This window comes from Mirounga angustirostris, unplaced genomic scaffold (assembly GCF_029215605.1).
Source record: "Mirounga angustirostris isolate CCGP_5_RB_7025 unplaced genomic scaffold, mMirAng1.0.hap1 SCAF_17, whole genome shotgun sequence".
Lineage (NCBI taxonomy): Eukaryota > Metazoa > Chordata > Mammalia > Carnivora > Phocidae > Mirounga > Mirounga angustirostris.
In genome coordinates, this window is record NW_026991725.1 from 30,020,409 (window position 1) to 30,042,506 (window position 22,098).

The window sequence follows — 22,098 nt, forward strand, 5'->3', positions numbered from 1 at the left end:
GAAAGCACCTGACTGTATTTTTATTGTCTGTTTACATGTATGCATGGCATAAAAGACAGTAAGCTTCTCAAGGACTCTGACTGTATCTTCCTTATATGTGTGGTTCCTCAGGACTAGTACAGAGCTTGGTACACAGTGAGTGCTCATCAAACATCTGCTAAATAAATGAACTTATGGATCAATACAAATCTAACTGCAGAATAAACAGTTCAAAGGACATGTACACAAAGGACATTTTAAGGTTACTTAGGAAGTGATATGAAGTGATTTAAATTACCTAATAGTTCAAAATTGCACAGAACTGATATAGTCAAAGTAATAAAAAATTTACAAAATGCTAAGTTAACCTTTTCATTTATTAACTTGTTTAGTTGTCAAAGAGGTAGTGTCCTCATATTTATTTTCTTACAGTTTCTGTGGCTCAGGAGCCTAGGCATGGCCCATCTGGGTTGTCTAAAGTCTCACAAGGCCATAATCAAGAAGTCAGCTGGATTGCACTCTCATCTGGAGGCTTGCTTCAATGATCACTGGGATTGTTGGCAGAATTTATTTCATTGCTATTGTGAGACTGAATGTCCAGGCTTCTTGCTATAAAAAAAACATCCTCAGTTCCTGGAGAATATTCTCAATTCTTGGCTACATGGCACTCCCAATATAGCCACTCAGTTCATCAAGCCATCAAGGAAAGTCAGTAGGTTGACTCCACTAGCAAGCTGGAGTGTTATGTAACATGATGTAATTATGGAAATGACACTGCATTGCCTTTCCCATAATCTATTGGTTAGAAGCAAGCTGCATGTCCCATATACTCAAGAAGTGATTACACAGAGGCACAAATAACTAGAGGCAGTGGTGATGGGGGGGGGGGAGGGTATTACCTTCCAGTCTGTCTGATACAGGACTTTATTTCTAATACTTTTCTACATCCTCAAAAAAAAAATTGCCAAAGAGGTAGTGTCCTTCAAAAAAAGTAAAAAACTCTGTAGAAGTCATCTGGCTAGCCAACCAAAAACAGATGCTATGAGCAAAAGGCCTCCCTACTGGAATCTAGAAGCATCTGTGTTTTTATGAAAGCCAAGCAGGGTATCTCATTTTCTCATCAAATTAAATTCAATATAAATTCCTATAAATAGTAGCTGTTACTTACCACAGTAATGCCAAGGGAAAATTCCACAATTTTTCTAACATTGACCTTGCCTCTAGGAAACAATAATAAAAACTCAGCCACTACAGCCATGCAGCTATTATGAAATGAAAATACTACACTGATAGGTAATTTTATATAAGTTCAGTTATCTGAGATCTAGAACATTTAACCATCTAAAGGCTGTAAAATATTTTCACTACTAACTTGAAATGTAAAAAATTCTTAACTCACTGCTACTCAAAAGAACAAAAATCTCAACAAATCTTTAATGGAAACTTCAGTAGAAGTAATTATATCATTACTTAAAAGCATCTGAAGCGCAGAAAGAGAATTTGCTTCTCTTCATCAAAAAAAAAAGGAAGGATTTAACCAGGTCTCCTCTGGGCAATGTTATACAGTTTTCGAATTTAAATAGCATACTTCCACTGAAAGGTCTACTTTAAGAACTGGATTAATTAGATATATGCTTTATCATTTACCAAAGAATTTAGTAGGGTAAAATAAATAGAAAAAAACAGAGTGTAGTACCTAACTAGAAGAGCTCATTACCAAATAACTGCCCCTACCCTAACTAACTGCAACACTCATGAATGCACTGGTTCTTCCTCTGTGGTGCTTGAGGCCTTGGTTACATCTCTCTAGAGACACACAAATCCCCCACAGGAAAGGGAAGCAGGATGGATAACATGAACTTGCCCAGAGCCAGTTCCACTGACAAGTCTCACTCAACTATTTGTCAGACGATCTTTGCTAAAAAAAATAACATTTTAGAACTGCACTGTTCAATAAAGTAACCACTAGACAGATATGGCTATTAAAATTAAAAATTCCATTCAGTTGCACTAGCCACCTTTCAAGTGCCACATGTGGCTAGTAGCTATCACTGTGGAAAGTTCCATTGGACAGGGCTAGTCTAGAAAGGTGTGAGAAAGGCCATCAGTGATACCTGTCTTCAGGCCTATGGAATCTTACTCTGTGCTATAAACTCCTGTAATAATTTCTGTTAAAATTTTGAAGTTACGTGAGCCTAGAAGTGATGGAGTAGAAATAAGTTAAACATCCTGAAGCTATCTCTCAAAGAGCCTGTAGGGATACTTTCACATTATCCATTTCAGACCAATAACTATTCACATAAATGAACCTCCTGACATCCCTTAGGGCCTTAAAATTCCTTTACAGATTTATACTGAAAAAGAAAAAAAGCAAGTTCCCATTTTCATCTTTTTTGCGGGTGAGGGACCCCAAAGAAAAATGCAAAGGGCCAACAACACTAAATACTGGCAAAGACATTAATACAGTTTCTTATTAAGTTAAATGTGACCCAGCATGTCTATGCCTAGCTTTTTATTCAAGAGAAATGAAAACATAGCCACACTTGTACACAGATGTTCACAGAAGCTTTATTCATAATAGCCAAAAATTGGAAAGACACACAAGTGCCTACCAACACATGAATGGATAAACAAATTGTGGTACAGCCATACAATGGAATACTACCCAGCAATTAAAAAGAAACTACGGATACCTCCAACAACATGAGTAAACTTAAAAAACATAATAATGAGTAAAAGAAGCCAAATGCAAAATAAGAGTTCACCGGATATTATGTAAAATTCATCTCATATTCAGATGAAATTCTAGAAGAGGCAAAAGTAATCTAGAGCAACAACAACAAAAGATCAGTCAGTGCTTGCCTGAGTGAAAAGGACAGCAAAGAAGTATGAAGTAATTTTTTGAGATGACAGAAGTGTTTTATATGTTTTTTTTAAAGATTTTAATTACTCAGGGGGCGCCTGGGTGGCTCAGGTCATGATCCTCTCCCACTCCCCCCTGCTTGTGTTCTCTCTCACTGTGTCGCTCTCTGTCAAATAAATAAATAAAATCTTTACCAAAAAAAAAAAAGATTTTAATTACTCAGGGATGCCTGGGTGGCTCAGTTGGTTAAGCTGGTTCCTTCAGCTCAGGTCATGATCCCAGAGTTCTGGGATCGAGCCCCACATCGGGCTCCCTGCTTGGTGGGGAGCCTGCTTCTCCCTCTTCCACTCCCCCTGCCCCTACTTGTGTGTTCACTCTCGCTCACTCTCTCTCAAATAAAATCTTCATTTTATTTATTCATTTGAGAGAGAGAGTGCTCGCAAGCACGGGGGAGGGATAGAGGGAGAGGGAGAAGCAGACTCCCCACTGAGGAGGTGCCCAATGCCGCGCTCAATCCCAGGACCCTGGGATCATGACCCGAGCTGAAGGAAGACAACCAACTGAGCCACCCAGGCACCCCATAAGTGTCTTACATCTTGACTGCATTTTACTGTATATAGGTTATACCTCAAGAAAGTTGAGAGATTGGGCGCCTGGGTGGCTCAGATGGTTAAGCGTCTGCCTTCGGCTCAGGTTATGATCCTGGAGTCCCGGGATCGAGTCCCGTATCAGGCTCCCTGCTCAGCAGGGAGTCTGCTTCTCCTTCTGACCCTCCTCCCTCTCCTGCTCCCTGTCTCTCATTCTCTCTCTCTCAAATAAATAAATAAAAATCTTTAAAAGAAAAAAAAAGAAAGTTGGGAGATTATGCTCTGATTTTAATGGCTGTACAACCTAATAATTTCCACAGCAAAGATAGGATAAATGTTAAAACTAGAAAATAGAGTTTCGGTACAGTTCAAAATGGGGCCCTTATCCCTATATTAACATAGACCTAGACCTTGATACATCCATACTCCTACCTGGTAGAGAAGATAGTTAGGCTTGCAGAACAGACTCCGTTCACTCCCCAAACAGTCCTCATCCCAGACGTAGGGACATACAGAACTAAGAGAATGGTCAGACCTACCTCTAAAAGGCCAGTCCAAGGGTGCTGCCCATACTGGCCTGCAGTCCTGGGCATAGGAAGTGAAAGATGAAGGATAAAACCTGCAAGTCCTTCTGGCACAAATGTCCCATACTGACTGTTAGATTGGTGATTCTTCCTCTTGAGAAGAGTAAGGATTTTTTTTCCCTGTAATAATTCTTCCCTTAAGAGGCAACCAAGTTTGATATAAAGTTCTACCCTCCCTACAGGCAGGGATGGAAAAGGGAGGAAACAGGAAGAAATGTGCACCCACCCATACATACACAACAGTAAGAACTAAATGAGATAATCCTCATTTACTGATGCAGAGTAAATACTCAATGAATCTTAGCTATTATTGTAACTATCCTAAAGATATTCAGTAATAGCAACAACAACAACAACAAACAAACAAACAAACAAACAAACACAGATGCCTAAGCCTAAATAAATGCCAGAAATAGGGGTGTGGCTAAAAGAATCTCAACTATGCAACTGTTTCAAAGGTCAAGGTACCTCTGTGTGTTATTGACAAGGGAAAATGTCCACAATATAGTGCTAAACTTTTTTTTAAGTTACAAAACTGTGTGTAGGGTAAGCTTTTTTTTAATAAACAAGATACGCATAAATTACTGATACTGATAAATTAACAGTAGCTACCACTGAGGAGAAACAAGAAGGCATAAGGGAAACACTTCCACTTTTCACAATTCTGAAATTATTTTTACAATAAATAACACTTGTCTTATGGAGATAATTTTTCTTTAATTTTTTAAGTTTATTTTAAGTAATCTCTCCACCCAACGTAGGGCTAAGACTCACAACCCCGCGATTAAGAGTCACTCCCTCTTCTGAATAAGCCAGCCAGGCACCCAGGGAAATAATTTTAAATATGGAAAACTTCTATGTACAAAATTGTTCTCTACAGCATTATTTTAACAGTGATAAATTAGAAGCAACCTAAAAATACTATTTCCAAGTAAAGGCTATGTAAACTACAACATAACCACTTAATTAAATATCATATAACCATCAAACTCCTCATAATATATTGAGGGGTTTATATCACAGGAACATAAAAAAATATACGTTAAGTTTTACTTTACAGCTTGATTTTTTTTTTTTTAAAGATTTTATTTATTTATTTGAGACAGAGAGAATGAGAGACAGAGAGCATGAGAGGGAGGAGGGTCAGAGGGAGAAGCAGACTCCCTGCCGAGCAGGGAGCCCGATGCGGGACTCGATCCCGGGACTCCAGGATCATGACCTGAGCCGAAGGCAGTCGCTTAACCAACTGAGCCACCCAGGCGCCCCTACAGCTTGATTTTTTAAAAGAATAGCAAATCAACTAAATGGAAACACACCAAAATGTAAAAAACAATTGTAACTGGATAATGGAACTACAGATGATTTCATTTCTTTTCATCTTTTTTTCTGCATTTTCCAATTTTACCAAATTAAAATTTTTGTTTTAAAGTTAATTGATGGTGGGGTGCCTGGGTGGCTCAGTCAGTTAAGCGTCCAACTCTTGATTTCGGCTTAGGTCATGGTCTCAGGGTCATGAGATCAAGCCCCACGTCAGGCTCCATGCTCAGTGGTGAGTCTACTTGAGATTCTCTCTCCCTCTCCCCTTCCCCCCACCCCCTCTCAAATGAATAAATCTTTAAGTTAATTGATGGCATTTCATTTTAGACCTCTGTCTGCTTCTGTATAGATAGTTATGACCATACACATTAGGAAAATAACACAAAGGACATGCTTAATAAAGGCCATTGTCATTATTCATGACATACAAGACACTGCGTCTCAACCTTCGTGTTTTTTTCTTCATAATTAAATCATGTTGGTTAAATCTAATTTTGATAATGGTGTGACAAGGATTTTTGTAAATAAAGAAAAAGCACTTCTAGCAAACTCAGTAAGAAGCTGTAAAATATGGTCTGAAACACAGAATCATTTGATAATTATACAAAGAGTTAAAGATTTATTTACATTGGGCAGGTTAACCAATGACAGCATCAAAATGAGCACTAAATCATAGTCAGTTAACGGAGTCCTTGGCACTGTGAACAAATAACTTCCTCTCCAAGGCTGCATTAATCTGGGAAAGTTCATCAATGCCTTAAAATAAATTACTTAAAAATTTGGAGAAGTACCTGGAACAATATCTAGCACATGACAGGGACTCAATAAGTATTTGTTGAATTTTAAAATTTTTGGAGAAATATATCTACAAAGTTGAAGAAAATTAATGCCTATCTAAGCAGATAAATACATAAAATCAAAAACTGCTATAAATAGGAAATAGACAACAGGTTCCCAGTACAACAGAAACAAAAAATGCTTAAAGTACTAGAAAAAAGTTTAGCAAAAATGCATAAGACCCTCATAAAGAAAATCAATGGAAATACATAAGAGAATATCCATACAAATGTAGAGAGAAATATGATGTTACTGTATGCAATGACTCAATATTGTAAGGGTATCAATAACTCCAAATTAACCTATAAATGTAATGTAATTATAAGCAGAATCCCAATGGGTCATTAATAAATTCAATCTAAACTGCAACCTGCCAAGTAAAATACATTAGAGGAAGTGGGAGGAATTTTTTAAATTTGTTAAAGTAACCAAGAAAACTTTTAGGAAGAATGAGGGAAACTGGCCCTACCAGACATCAAAACATGCTATATACAGTAATTAAAACAAGATGGTACTGGTACAAAAACAAACAGTTCAGGGAGTAGAACCACCAACCCAGAAATAGGATTAGATATATAGGAGAACTTAATATACAAGACTGACAATCAGTGGGGGAAACTACTCAGTAATGGTGTTGATACAACAGACTACCCATTTGGTGGTGGTGAGGGAGGAGTGTTAATAACAATAGCTAATATGTTTGGGGAGCTTTCTTATGAGTCAGGCACTGTTTTAAGAGCTTTACATACCTGCAAGCATTACAGCCCACAATTCTTTATTACCAAAATCTAACATTACAGTTGACCCCTTGAACTACATGGGTTTGAACTGCAGTTTTTTTATAAATACATTATAATATTATAAATGTATTTTCTCTTCCTTATGATTTTCTTTCTATACACACACACACACACACACACACATATATTTTTTTTTAAATCAAGTAAAGTCTACGCCCAACATGGGGCTCAAACTCACAACCCCATGATCTAGAGTCACATGTTCTACCAACTGAACGAACCAGGTGCTCCCCCTTATGATTTTGTTACATTTTCTCTCTAGCTTAATTCATTATTAAGAATACAGTATACAGTACGTACAGCATACAAAATAAGTGTTATTCAACCATTTATCAATAAGGCTTCTAGTAACAGACTATTAGTAGTTAAGATTTTGGGGAGTCAGAAATTCTAAGTGGAATTTCAATTGCACAGGGAGTCAATGTCCCTAACCCCTGTGTTCTTCAAAGGTCAACTGTATCTGCCTCACTCTAGCTACTGCTTTTGTTTCTCACAAGAAAATTACTTCTCTCTAAATGATTTTTTTTAATGATTCATTCTGAATACTGCACACTTAGAAGAGAAAAAAATTCTAATTTTAAGATGAATAACATGAAGATTACACATTTTCATCCTATAGGTACCTCCAATATAATTCAAGCATGTAATATAGTTTCATTTCATCACCTTCAAGGATCACAACATTACACTGTTTGTTAACTTCAGCCATGGTGGCACCCTGATATTGGACTTCTAGCCTCCACAAGGGTGAGAAATAAATTTCTGTTATTTAAAGTTACCCAGTCTCTGGCATTTTACTATAGCAGCCCAAAGAGACTAAGACAATTTCATACAACATACAATTCATCATTTTAAAGTGTACACTTCAGTGGTTTTTACTGTATTCACTGTTGTGCAATCATCACCACTAACATTTCCAGAACATTTCCAGCAAACTCCAAAAAGAAACCCTGTACTTATTAGTAGTTTAGTCCCAACTCTCCTCTCCCTTCATCTTCTGATAACCACTAGTTTAACTGTCTCTATAGATTTGCCTATTCTGGACATTTCATATAAACAGAATCATAAAATCTGTCATCTTTGTATGACTGTCTTCTTTGACTTAGTGTAATGTCTTCAAGGTTTTCTATGTTGTAGCATGTGACAGATCATTCACATTGTATGAATAGACCACATTTGTTTATTCATCAGCTGATAGACACTGGGTTATTTCCACTTTTTGGCTATTATGAATATGCTATGAACATCCATGTAACAAGTTTATGTATAAACATGTACTTTCAACTCACTTGGTTATATACCTAGGAGAATTGCTGAGTCATTCTGTTTAACTTTTTAAAGAACTGCCAAACTGTTTTCCACAATGACTGCAGCATTTTACATTCCCACCAGCAGAGGATAAGGGTTCCAATTTTTTAACTATAACCAACCTAATGGGTGTGAAGTGGCACCTCATTGTGGTTTATTTTTCTTAATGCTGGGGGTGGAGCCTAATGCAGGGCTTGAACTCACCACCCTGAGATCAACACCTGAGCTGAGATGAAGAGTCAGACGCTTAATCAACTGAGCCACCCAGGCGCCCCTCATTGTGGTTTTAATTGGCATTTCCCTAATGACTATGATGTTCAGCATCTCTTCACATGCTTACTGGTCATTTGCACATCTGGTTAGGAGAGATGTCTATTCAAATCCTTTGCCGATTTTTATTTTTCCATTGCCTGTTTTTAAATTGAGTTGTCTTTTAATGTTGAGTTGCAAGAGTTCTTTATATATTCTGGATACTAGACCCTTATCAGATATATGATTTGCAAATATTCTCTCCCATTCTTGGGTTGTCTTTTCCACTTTATTGATAGTGGTCTTTGATGCATAAAAGTTTTAAATTTTGATGAAGTCCAACTTACCTATTTTTTGTGCTTTTGTCATATCTAAAAGAAAATCACTGTTTAGCCCAAAGTCGTGCAGCTTTTTACCAATGTTTCCTCCTAAGAATTTTACAGATTTAGATCTTTGATCCGAGTTAATTTTTTGTATGTGGTGTGAAGTAGGGGTCCAAATTCATTCTTTTGCATGAAGATATCCAGTTGTCCCAGCATCATTTGCTAAAAAGACTATTCTTTCCCCATTGAATGGTCTTGGCATGCTTGTTAAAAATCAATTGACCATGAATGTATGCGTTTACTTCTGGACTTTCAATTCTATTCCACTGGTTTATAAGACTATCCTTACACCACTGTCACATCATCTTGATTACTGCAGCTTTGTAGTAAGTTTTGAAATCAGGTGTGTGTCCTTCAACTTTGTACTACTTTTTCCAATTGTTGTGGATTCAATGGCTTTGCAACTCCGTATGAATTTTAGGAGCAGCTTATCCATTTCTGGGGAAAAAAGCAGCTGGAATTTTGATAGGGATCACATTGAATTTAGAGATCAATTTGGGGAGTATTGCAAGATTAATAATATTAAGTCTTCCAATCCATGAACACAAGATGTCTTCCCATTTAGATCTTTCTTTCAACATGTTTTGTAGTTTTTAGTGTACAAGTCTTGTACTTCTTTGAACTTATTCAGAAGTATTTTATTCTTTTTGATGTTATTGTAAATGGAATTGTTTTCTCAATTTCATTTTCAGATTGTTCATTGCTAGGGTATAGAAATGCAACTGATTTTTGTGTAATGATCTTGTATCCTGCAACTTTGCTAGATTCATTTCTTGTCAATTTTTTAGGGTTTTCAATATATAAGATCATGTCATTTGCAAATTGAATTTTATTTCTTTCTTTCCAAACTTTTTTTTTTTATCTTACTTAACTGCCTACCTAGAACCTCCAATGTCGCACTGAATATAAGTAGCAAGAGCAGGCATCCTTATCTTGTTCCTGATGCTAAAAGGGAAAGCTTTCAGTTTTCACAAGTATAATGTTAGCTGTGGATTATTTTGTTGAATTTTGCTTGTTGAACTGAATTTACAGAGTGCCAACTCAAGGTTGCTCCGAGAATCTAACAAGAAAAGATCTGTGAAGGTGTTTTCAAAACTGTAAAATACCATTTAGTTTAAGATATCCTTATTCAGTAACTTCGTGCTCTCACTCTAAAAAGTTATCTCTAAATGTTAAAGAAATGAAAACAATTGTTTGTGAACATCTCTTTTTAATTCCCGACATCCTGATGAAAGTTTAGCACCTATGTTCTTTTGAAGGGTGAAGAGGAAGAGAATAATCTTTGGAGAAGTAATCAGAACAAAAATAGAAGGCCTAGAGCCTCACTCCAGTTTAAGAACTACCATTTCTTTAAATAAACTTTTATTGAAGAAAAACATACCTACAGGAAAGTACATATGTTAAAGTGTTTGGCTCAATGAATTTCTAAAAAGTGAACACACTGAGTTCAAGAAAGAGAACACTACCAGCCTCCCATACTTCCCCCTCCTAGTTACTAGCCCTTCACCCCCAACTACAGGTAACCAGTATCTTGTTTCTATCACCAGAAATAATCACAGTTTTGCCTATTTTTGAAACTTTATATAAACAGCATGTATAATTTTGCGTCTGACTTCTATCCCTCAATGTTATGACTGTGAAACTCATCCATACCGTTGCCTGCAGCACTAGTTTATTCATTTTTGTTGCTTTTTACGGTATATAATTATATGAATATGCCATTATTTATCCATGAGTTGTCTCCAGTTTTTAATTATGAATACTGCTGCTATTAGCATGTTTGTACATGTTTTTTGAATAATATATGTATGCATGTCTCCTGGATATACACCCCCCCACACACAGCCTCCAGCAGAATTGTTGGGTCATAGCATACACATATATGTTCAGCTTTAGGGAATTTTGCCTAACATGTACAATGTGGTGTTTTGATATAAATATACTTTGTGTAATGATAACCACAATCAAGCTAATTAACATATCCAGCACCTCACCTTGCTACCATTTTCTCTGTGTGTGGTAAGAACACTTAAGATCTACTCTCAGCAAATTCCAAGTATACAATTTATCATTTTTAACTACAGTTACTATGCTACCTAGCATTTTAAATAGTTTCTATAGGAAGATCACTTAGAATACCAAATTCACTATATTGCAGGAAATAACTATGCTTTCTTTAATGTTTGAAAACTGGATACAGTTCAAGGTATTAAAGGGAAGAAAAGACAATAATCCTGAAATCTCGAAATAACAAGGTTGAATATACATTTGGAAAGAAATATGGGGAAAATATCTTCAGCAATTTGTTAAGGAACTAAATTGGAAAGCACAATATACCAAATCAAAGCTTCTTAACTTGCATACATCAGAATCACTTGGAGAATGTGTTAAAGGAGATTGCAGGGCCCCACCACCAGAGTTTCTTTTTTTTTTTTTTTTTAAGATTTTTATTTATTTATTCATGAGAGACAGAGAGAGAGAGGCAGAGGGAGAAGCAGGCTCCCAAGGAGCAGAGAGCCCGATGCGGAACTCGATCCCAGGACCCTGGGATCATGACCTGAGCCGAAGGCAGACGCTTAACCATCTGAGCCACCCAGGCGCCCCCCACCACCAGAGTTTCTAATTTAACAAATTCTCAGGTGATACTGAATAGCTGGTCTGCAGATTCCACTTTGAGAATCACTGTATTAAGTAAGGAGAAATAAACTTCATAAAAACAGAAATACCTATAGGTTCCTTTCTTTTTACAATAGAAAAGTAGGAAAACGGATTCAATAATGCCCTTAGGCCATTTCATCATTTAATTTGATAAATACAATTAAGTTTATTTTGATGCTTGATAAGTAGTAAATTGATTGGGAGGCTTTATATATAAAAAACAATAATCAGACTCAGTATCGGCACTTGGAGAAAAAAGACTAGCATGAAATCCAGCAGCTGTTTAAAGTTAGATCTATGCCACGTTATTAATAAGCTGAATAACAGAATAAACATAAGTACAGTATTCAATAGCTTGGCAGAGAATGTAACCGTGTAATACCTCCACACCAGGCTCTGTTCCAAACAGTGAGAACCACGTCTTTTATCATCTCACAAAATGTTGTCAATATTATTCTCTAGGAGAAAAGTAACTAGGATAACTAAATTTTTTTAATTCCCCAACACTGATGTTCTTTGGAAGACCTAGAATTATCGATAATTGCTATTTTCATTGCTTGTCAATCAAGTAAAGTGTTTGTTCATATGTACATAACACTAAAAACACTTTACAATATTTAAAAATCCACCAGCAAAACCCTAAAATATTCTTTTATGATTTAGGGATTTTAAAAATAAGTGAATGTTGGATTTCAAAAATGACAACTTATTTCTTACTTTAATAATTTTCCCATTTTCTCCATTACCAAAGATCTATATGGCTAGTGCAGAACACGTGAGAACTTTAGCATTTCATTCTGAATTTAGCAGAGAACCAAAATACCCTGCATTACTCACAAACAGCTGATGCTAATTCATTTGGTTTCAAATCTGTAGAGCACAAAGTTGTGATAAATTATTATTTTTTGGCTTAACATCAAAGAAAGGAAAAGAAAATCAGCTTTGTAGAGTAATTCAGCTGAATTTTATTGAAATTATCTTTTATCTGCTCTTGTAAAACAAAGAAAAAATGTAGGTCAAAATCAGTAGCAATAAAGATAATTTTTTTTCCTAAAGATTTTTTATTTTTAAGTAATCTCTACACTCAACATGGTGCTTGAACTCATGACCCTGAGATTGAGTCGCATGCTCTACTGACTAAGCCAGCCAGGACCCCAATAAAGATAAATTTAAATTTAAAGATAAAGATATTTTTTAAAAGAGGAATGATTACTTTCATATGGAAATGCCAAATAAAGAAAAATAAGGAGGGGGCAAGAATAATTTTAGCATATAGCAAGAATAATTTTAAAGCTATCGTACGATATACATAACATCAAATAATAAATTATAAAATATATAACATGATATATATTTAATATAATATTAAAGCGATTTTAATTAAAACAGTGGCATTGGTGCACATATAGGCAAACAGAATATAGTCCAAACCACAATAGTCCAGACTTAGGGTGGTTATAAAACAGAGATAGCATTAAAAATCAGTGGGGAAAAAAGGATTCAATAAATGATACTGGGACAACTGGCTATACATATGGAAAAGATAAAATTAGCTTCCCAATTCACACCAAACACAAAAATAAATTCCAGATGAATTAAACACCAAATTGTAAAAAACAAAATTTTAAACCTTTAAGATGAAAATCTTTTTGACTTGAAGGTAGGTAAAGATTTCTTTTAGGGCACCTGGGTGGCTCAGTCAGTTGGTCAGCTAACTCTTGGTTTCAGCTCAGGTCATGATCTCAGGGTCCTGGGATTGAGCCCTGAGTCAGGCTCTATGCTCAATGGGAAGTCTGCTTCAGGATTCTCTCTCTCCCTCTCCCTCTGCCCCTCCCCTGCTCTCTCCCCCTCTCTAAAATAAATAAATTAAAAAAAAAAAAAGATTTCTCTTAAAGCACACAAACACAGTAATCATAAAGGTAAAAAATGGGTAATTATAGCTATAATAAAATTTAAATAAAAAACTCTATAAATATGAAAAGATCACCACTGTCTGGAAGAAGCTATTTACAACTAAATAAGAATTAGCTTCCAAAGCATACCTTACTCCCCCCAAAAGGAAAACTCTACAAATCAATTCTTTTTAAAGATTTTATTTATTTGACAGAGAGAGAGACAGTGAGAAAAGAAACACAGCAAGGGGAGTGGGAGAGGGAGAAGCAGGTTTCCCGCCAAGCAAGAAGCCTGATGTGGGGCTGGATCCCAGGACCCTGGGATCATGACCTGAGCCTAAGGCAGACGCTTAACGACTGAGCCACCCAGTCGCCCCTCTACAAATCAATTTTTTTTTAAAAAATACTAACAGCTAAAAGGTAAAAATAGGCAAAGTTTATACAAAGGTGATTCAGAGAAGAGGATATCCCAATGACCAATATGAAAATTGCTCATCTCACTAGTAATTAGGAAAAAAATACAAATTTATTTTTTCTAAAGATTTTATTTACTTATTTATTCATTTATTAGAGAGAAAGCACGAGGCAGGGGAGGGGCAGAGGGAGAGGGAGAAGCAGGCTCCCCACTGAGCCAGGAGCCCAATGCGGGGGCTGGATTCCAGGGCCCTGAGATCATGATCTGAGCCGAAGGCAGACACTTAACCACCTGAGCCACCCAGGTGCCCCGAAAAAATGCAAATTTAAACAATAAGATTGTTTACACCTATCATATTGTAAAAACTAAAATGTCTGCAATGTTAAGTGCTAGAAAGGACATGAGTAACACACACTCATATACTGCTGGCAAGAGTGCAAACTGGTATAACTAGGTAAAGACAAAGGTAACTTACCACCCAGCAATTCTATGTAGCAATTCTACATAGGATATGTATCTAAGTTTCTAGACATATATCCTAAACAAACTCTTACATGTGTATGTAAGGAGACATATAGACGAATGTGTACTCCATAAAAAATAAAATTGGAAGCCATTTAAATTATCCTCAGATAAGAAAACAGATAATTGTGGTATAGTCACAAAATAGGATACTACACAGTAAACAGAATTAACTGGCTCTCGATATATCAACATGACTAAATTCCAAATGTCATTTTAAATTTAAAAACTGCAGTTTGCAGAAGGAAATATACAGTATGACATCATTATATATATTTTTAAAACACACAAAACAATATATTACTTATGGGCACAAACATAGGTAAATGTGAACAGAAAGGATCTATACCAACTTTAGAATAGTGGTTATTTCTGGGAAAGGTTAGTGAAATCAAAAGGAGATACGAAGAGATTCAACTGGGTCTGTAATGTTTCATTTCTAAAAATTAAAGTTCTGAAACAAATATCACAATATGTTAACACTTAAATCTGGGTGGTGAGCATATGGATATATTTTATGCTATTTGCTGTACTTTTCAACATGCTTGAAATCTTTTTTAAGATTTTTTTTTTTTTAAGTAATCTCTATATCCAACGTGGGGCTCGAACTCACAACCCCAAGATCAAAAGTTGCATGCTCTTCTGAGTGAGCCAGCCAGGTGCCCTATGCTTGAAATCTCTTAAAGCATGTATAAATTATACTTGTTTAAATGCATAGAGCTTCTAGAAATACAGTCAAGCAAGGAATAGTTTCCATCATAAAAAATAAGTTGGAAATTATGAGATTAAATCACTAGGAAACTGAAGACAGCATAATGTAGGCCTCAGAGCCATTCAGGGGTATTAATACTGAATTGTGAGAGAGGATCTCCTTAAGAGACTCTTACCTAAGATACCATACCCAGAGTATGGACCCTTAAGAACCACACTATAGCAAGTGTCTAGTATATTGCTAATGCAGGTGTTTCCAAGGTTCACTGTTCTGCCAATTCAAGAATTTTCAACAGTACAATAATATACTTTCTTTTTTTCCCCCCAAGACTTTTATTTATTTGTCAGAGAGAGAGCACAAGCAGGGGGGGCAGCAGGCAGAAGGAGAAGTAGGCTCCTCGCTGAGCAAGAAGACCCATGTGGAACTCGATCCCCAGACCCTGGGATCATGACCCAAGCCAAAGGCAGACACTTAACTGAATGAGCCACCCAGGCATCCCCAATAGTATACTTTCACCTTATACCTTTGCACCTTGTCTTAAATACTTGAAAAAAGAACACATCCATTTTAAGCATAAATTCCTTTTGTTTCAAAAAGAAGCTATTTTAATAGTGCTATAAAAAGTTCAATTTTAGTTTCTAAAACATATTGCATTTGACACTTTTTAAAAACTCCACTAAAGTAACATGCACAAACAATAACTACTGCATATAAGATTGCAGAAAGTTGGTATGCATTGGATAGCAGAACTCTGACTTTATGAAACAAGACTACAAAACATTCTGTATTGTTTGGACTCGTGGTACTGCACATAAGGATCCCCAATTCAGAACTTGTTCCAAAACTACCTGAAGGTCGATTATTTGGTAAAGCTGTCATACACCCACAAAATGTTTTAAATGGCTAGGTTTCTTGGGGCGCATGGGTGCCTCAGGCATTTGAGACTCTTGGTTTCAGCTCAGGTCATGATCTTGGGGTCGTAGGATAGAGCCCCACGTTGGGCTCCGCGCTCAGCAGGAGTCTGCTTCAGATTCTCTCTCTCCCTCTCCTTTTCTCTCCCTCTCTGTCCCTCCCCACTCACACTCTCTCTAAAATAAACAAAATCTTTAAAAATACATGCATACATACATACATAAACTGCTAGGTTTCTAGACTAGGCTACAAGTTTCAACAATATACTAACTGATACTAAATATACTAGCCTGCCTCGTCAAAACACGAGATTAGGTAAATTTTACCTCTTTTTAAAAAATTTTTTTTAAAGATTTTATTTATTTATGTGAGAGAACGAGTGGTGGGGAGGGGCAGAGGGAGAGAGTGAGAGAGTGAGAGTGAGAGAGAGAGAGAAGCAGACTCCCTGCTGAGTAGGAAGCCCAATGGGGCTCGATCCCAGGACCCTAGGATCATCTAACATCTTTCTATAGCTCATTCAACTCCTAAAAGAGTTCTCTTGCTTAGATTCCTATTTAACATCATCTTACTCCATGCCTTCACAACAGATTACCTCAAGGAGGTGTAAGAATTTATGAAGAAAGTGACCCATTGGCTTTATTGGCATTTCTGTGTGTATTTTCAGAAAGGCACTGCTGAGTCCCCAGGAAGTGAAATTTCTGGCAATTTTAAAAGACAGAGTACAAAAAAGTTCAGGCAATGTGGAAAGCCTTTCTTTTTTTTTCAGTAACCAGGTGGTGGTGGTGATAGTAGGGGCCAAGAAAGCAATACCAAATAGAGCAGCTTTACTAAGGAGCCTCTACACTTAGAGTCAGCTCTCCTAAACATTTAAGGCTGTATTTCAGATTCTTTCTTTCCTCTACTGATTCTATGATTCCAGAGAAGCTGTAGCGTAAGAGTTCTGGTAGACAGTGTGGAGGCCTGGGGCAGTGGTAGCCATCTGTATGGGGAGTTCATTTATAAATAAGAGTCTGTATTAAATGTAAGTAATAAGAATTAGAACTATAGAATCTGCTTTATTACCAGCAAAAATTTAAGACAGCCAAGAACACTTATTACCTAATTCAATCTTTGGAAAGGCCAAAGGAAATCAAGTACGTTTAAATCGATTCATCATTTATTATAAAACGTATCCAACTTACAATTCCATATTTTTTTCTCATATAGTAGATACACTAAAGAAGATAATGACAAAAATTATTTTCTTTCAGGTTCTTTGCTTTTCAGATTAGGAGCTTCAAGATATTTTAGGAATTAATCAAGTTCTGATGACCTAGATGCTATTTATTGAATAATACCACACATTTTATTCTTCAGCCAATTTCCCAGATGAACTAAACATGATGCTCTCTTTTGCCCAGAAAAAGCAAAGGACATACAGACAGGTTACTAATGCTACCAGTGATACATGTGATATAATGATACAGTGAAATAAAAAACCCTTCAATTACATAGTGAATATAAATACCATTTACAAGATACCAGAATGCCAAAATTAAACTAACCAAAAGCAGTAATAAGTCAAAATAGCTTTTCTCCCACAAAAAGGAAATTCAGAACTCATTTTAAAAGCATCACAACAAGGCTAACTCTATTTGTTAAACAACAATAAGTAGTTACTAGGAAATTATGGTTATCGGAAAAAACAAGACAATCAGGGATGGGCAAAGGTGTTCAGATTTTCCAAAAGATAGAAGGTAGTTTTTGAAAATCAAACTTTGGCAGCAACCTCCAAAAGTTCTAGGTAAGGTAAATCTACTCTTCTCTAGACCCTTGCAACTAAATTGGTGAAGCAGGTAATTGTAGCAAACTGAGCTGAATTCATATCCTGACCCTGCTTCTTGTTAGTTGTGAACCTGGCAAATTAACGAGCCCCTAACTCTGAGAAAAACAATATTAATACTGCCTAGCTTGCAGGGTGGTTTTGTCAGGATTAAATGAAATATGTTTGTATTTAAGTAATGGTACCCAAAGTATATTGATGTGTATCAGTCTAGAGGAAGGTCTCTAACAGCATGTTCAAGGGCTATTTCTGACCCATCTTATTCTCCTTATTATCAATGACTTGAATGTAGACACAGAAGTCATGATTTTAAACCTACAGGTGAAAACAAAATCGGCAGACAGAGCTACTATGTTGCATAAGAATGGAGAATGGAGAAGAATGGAGAATCATGAAAGAATGGAGAATCAAGAAGACCCTGAACAAGCAGTAAATAGGCCCCAACCTTAAAAAAAAAAAAAAAAAAAAAAATTGTAAAGGGGATAAATGTAAGGTTTTATACTTAGGTTCAATAAAACTGCACAATACATAGAATGGTGTGGAGGAGCCCATTTTAAAAGAATATGAGAGTTTTAATTGAGTGCAAGCTCATTATGAGCCAAGAGTGTGATATACTGCAGAAAAAAAGCAAATACCCTGTATTAATAATGGTAGTGTCTAGCTCGAGAGATTAAGAGTTCAGCATATTCTTCACTAATCACTGTGTTCCACTTGGGGCACATTTTAGAAGAAACATTGGCAAAACAGCATTTCCAAAGGAAGGTAACCTAAGTGATGAAGGGTTTGGAATACAGAATATTTGAGGAATTGGGGATGTTTAACTTGCAAAAGAGAAAATCTGAGCGAATGTGTAACCTGTCTTCAAATATATGAGGAACTATCATATGGAAAAGGAATTGTGTTAGTTCTATGTAGCTCTAAACAGCTAAAAATTATATGGAACTCCATATAAAAAAGACCTTTCTAACATGACACTAAAATGGGTTAGCTTTAGTGGTGATGCACCCTCTACTGCTAGAGTATTCAAGCAGAGATTAGATTAGTTTCATTTTAAACAAAAATGTATTGAGCACCTAGGGCTGAGGCAGTGTGCAAAGCACAGGTGATGATAATGAATAAAAAACTAACATGGTCTCTTCTTTCATGGAAGATAAATGGTAAAGGCAAATAACCACACCAATAAATTTAAAATGACAAACATAAATCTCTAAGGAAAGGAATACAGTTAGTTCTTCAAGAGCATATAACAAAGGATCATGACTTGTGTGGGATCAGAACAGGCTTCCCTTGAGTAGATGAGTGATCTATGAGTAGGAGGTAAATGGTTGGGAACAGAACATCACAAAGAAAGGAAACAGTACGTGCAAAGACCTTGTGGTAAGAGAAACTACTAAAGTTCAAGGAACTGAATGGTTTATATAACCTGAGCATAGAGAGTAAGGCAGTGAGTAGAGAAAAGCAGGAGTAGAAGAACCACAAAGGGCCTTATAGGCCCAGTTTGGACTGATCTCCCAAAAGTAACCTGATGCTATTGAGGCAGGGGTTTAAGTACCAACAGACAGGGGAGGAAACAAGCAATGTGGAAAATGCTGTAAAGAGACCTCTAGTGAGCTTCCTGAAGTAGTCCAAACCACAAATGATGGTAGTTTGGGGAAATGAGGTGGAAATGAGGATGCAGAGAGGCAGAGAGATTGAAGAGATTTTTAGGATATTAAAATGACAGAACCCACACGACCAGCAGTCCAGTGGGTTATTTGGGTATAGTTTAAAGCAGCAATGCCTGGGGCACCTGGGTGGCTCAGTAGTTAAGCATCTGCCTTCGGCTCAGGTGTGATCCCAGGGTCCTGGGATCATTGGGCTCCCTGCTCTGCAGGAAGCCTGCTTCTCCCTCTACTACTCCCCCTGCTTGTGTTCCCTCTCTCACTGTGTCTCTCTCTGTCAAATAAATAAATAAAATCTCAAAAAAAAAAAAAAAAAAAAAAGGCAGCAATGCCCAAGCCAGAGTCTTCGGCCCTAATAATACCCTTTTAGGGAAGGGGTGGGGTGGGTGGAACAGAACTCAGTGATGAATTTTACTGGGGGGCAGAGGATGTGGTGAGAGAGAAGTATAAAGGATGACCTTGACCACCACCACCGCAACCACCACCTCCCCACCCCCCACTGGTTTCCAGCCTATGGATGGTGATGCCATTCACTGAAACAGAAAACAGGAAAAGTACTAATTAGGTGGGCTAAGATCATGGGTTTGGATGTAAACTGTAGAGTTTGAGGTGCCTCGATTTTTAATAGGCAGTTTGATATATTGATCTGCAACTTAAAGGATAGATCTGGACTGGGAGTCAAATACTGAGAATCACTGGCATACAGATGGTAGTTGAAGCTGTAGGCTTAGAAGAGATCGCCCAAAGAGAAAATGGAGAAGAGAGCCTTGAGGAATATCTGCATTGAATAACAGGGTAGAGGAGGGTGAGTCTGCAAAAGAGAGGTATGAGTAAAAACAGGAGCAAGGCTGCACAGAAACCATGGCAAGAGTGTTTTCCATGAAGGAGGCTATGGTCAACAATGTCAAATGCTGTGGAGACATCCAATCAAAGAATGAAAAATGTTAATTAAGTTTAGGAGCACGTTTCAGTGGACTGATAGGGCCAGAAATCAGACCGCAGTGGGCTGAGGGGTAAGTAGGTGGTAAGCAAATGAAAGACGATAAATGTACACAATTCTATCAAAATATCTGGCTGAAAAATGGGAAGAGAAAGGAGACAACTGTGGGGGTGGAGGGAGGGTTTGTCTTAAGGTGGGAGAAGCTTAAGTATGTTGAGAGGGAACAGGTGAATGCACAGGAGTGGGGGTTCCTTGGGTGGGAAAAAAGAGAAGCTAAAGCATGGTAGAGGAAGTAGCCATAAATAAAAGGAGAAGCTATGGGGAAAAGGAAGAGAAAGAGGTCAAATTAAATGACCTTTAAGGTCTCTTCTCACTCCATCATCTCAGGACTTACAATTTCTTTTAGATAGGACATTTGCATGCGTGCGTAAATCTATACAAACTTGTTCAAATATTCCAGTATAAATAAATCAGTCAAGCACATCCTTATCCCCTAGTGACGCAGTTAACGTCCCCAGGTTTATGACCAGTGTAATCTCTGGGCAGGATCCATCCCTCAGAGAGCTTTTAGCTCAACACACACTGCAGTACAGCACAGAACCAGCCCTATCTCCCCTTACCAAACCCACACTACACCGCGATCTTAAGAGGCTAAAGGAGGAAGTAAAATTTAAAACCCTGAAACTATAACATAACCTGCTGCATTCAAAGCGACTGTCATTCATAAATACAAAACGCGACACCCCAAATGCATCCCCACTCCAAGCTGAAGACATTCCTGCCTGTTCCGACAGTGACAGGTCCCCCAGGTGGCTGGGGTTTAACACTAAAAGTCATTTGCACCTCCTCCTCCTTTCACAAGACCTTTCACTCAAATGGGTTCCTAATGATCCTTCCCACAGCCCTCGCCCCCAACGCAGCAGACGGATCCCCCGCAGTTATTCCAACGGCTGCACCTAATAAGCCCTAGCAAGGGGGTGCGGAGAAACCCCCAGAGCCCGTCCGACCGGACTGGGACCGCCACAGTCCTGCGGCTGGCTTGGGGGACGCGGGTAACAAGCCCCAAAGGATGGGAAGGGAGAATTAAAGGAGACCCAGGAGACCCATGGTAGTGAGGGGGTCACCTCCCCTCGAGCTTCCTTAGGGGGATGGAGTTTCTGAGGAAGGCTAATCCCCTGCCACCGCTCCCCCTTCTTACCCTCAAACCCTTCTCTGGCTTGCCGCCCTCCAACCCCCCATCTGCTCAGACTCACCCCCCCTCCCCTGGGCCGTCCGGACCTCAGAGTGCCCGCGAGCCCGGCACCCCCGCCTCCAGCCGCAAGTTCGGGGCCGGCACTCACCCGACCCGCCATCTTCGCGGACACGTCCGGCTCCGCGGCTGCAACTGGGCGCTTAGTAGAGCCCGCCCCCGCCGCGCGCGCCCGCGCGCCCGCCGCCCGCCCTCGCGCAGGCGCGTAGCCGCCGTGAGGCCGCGCGCGCGGCCGCCAAGGAGCGGGCGGGGCGGCGGCGCCATTTTGAGCGGTAGTTGCGGGTGCTGTGACTTTGTATTTTTGCAGAGTTCCTGTGCGCCGGCAACTTTCTCAAGGGCTTCTTTTGCGAATCTTGTGACAGCTGGCCGGTTGCGCCGGGCTTTGTAGCAAGGCCTTTGATGTTTTAA

The 22,098-nt window shown here is 38.1% G+C and overlaps 1 protein-coding gene across 2 annotated transcripts in view; it reads right to left on the reverse strand.

Annotated features, from left to right (window-relative positions):
- NSF (N-ethylmaleimide sensitive factor, vesicle fusing ATPase) overlaps nucleotides 1-21,880 on the reverse strand; it is a 144,043-nt gene extending 122,163 nt beyond the window's left edge. The window contains exon 1 of one of the 2 annotated variants that reach the window (XM_045888722.1): nucleotides 21,782-21,880. In XM_045888722.1, coding sequence (XP_045744678.1) covers nucleotides 21,782-21,793 — 12 coding nt within the window. In that variant the 5' untranslated portion in view covers nucleotides 21,794-21,880. Of the gene's footprint in view, nucleotides 1-21,694 lie in introns of both variants that reach the window. The other variant, XM_064583410.1, reaches the window with a different exon arrangement.
- Between the last annotated feature and the right edge of the window lie 218 nt (nucleotides 21,881-22,098).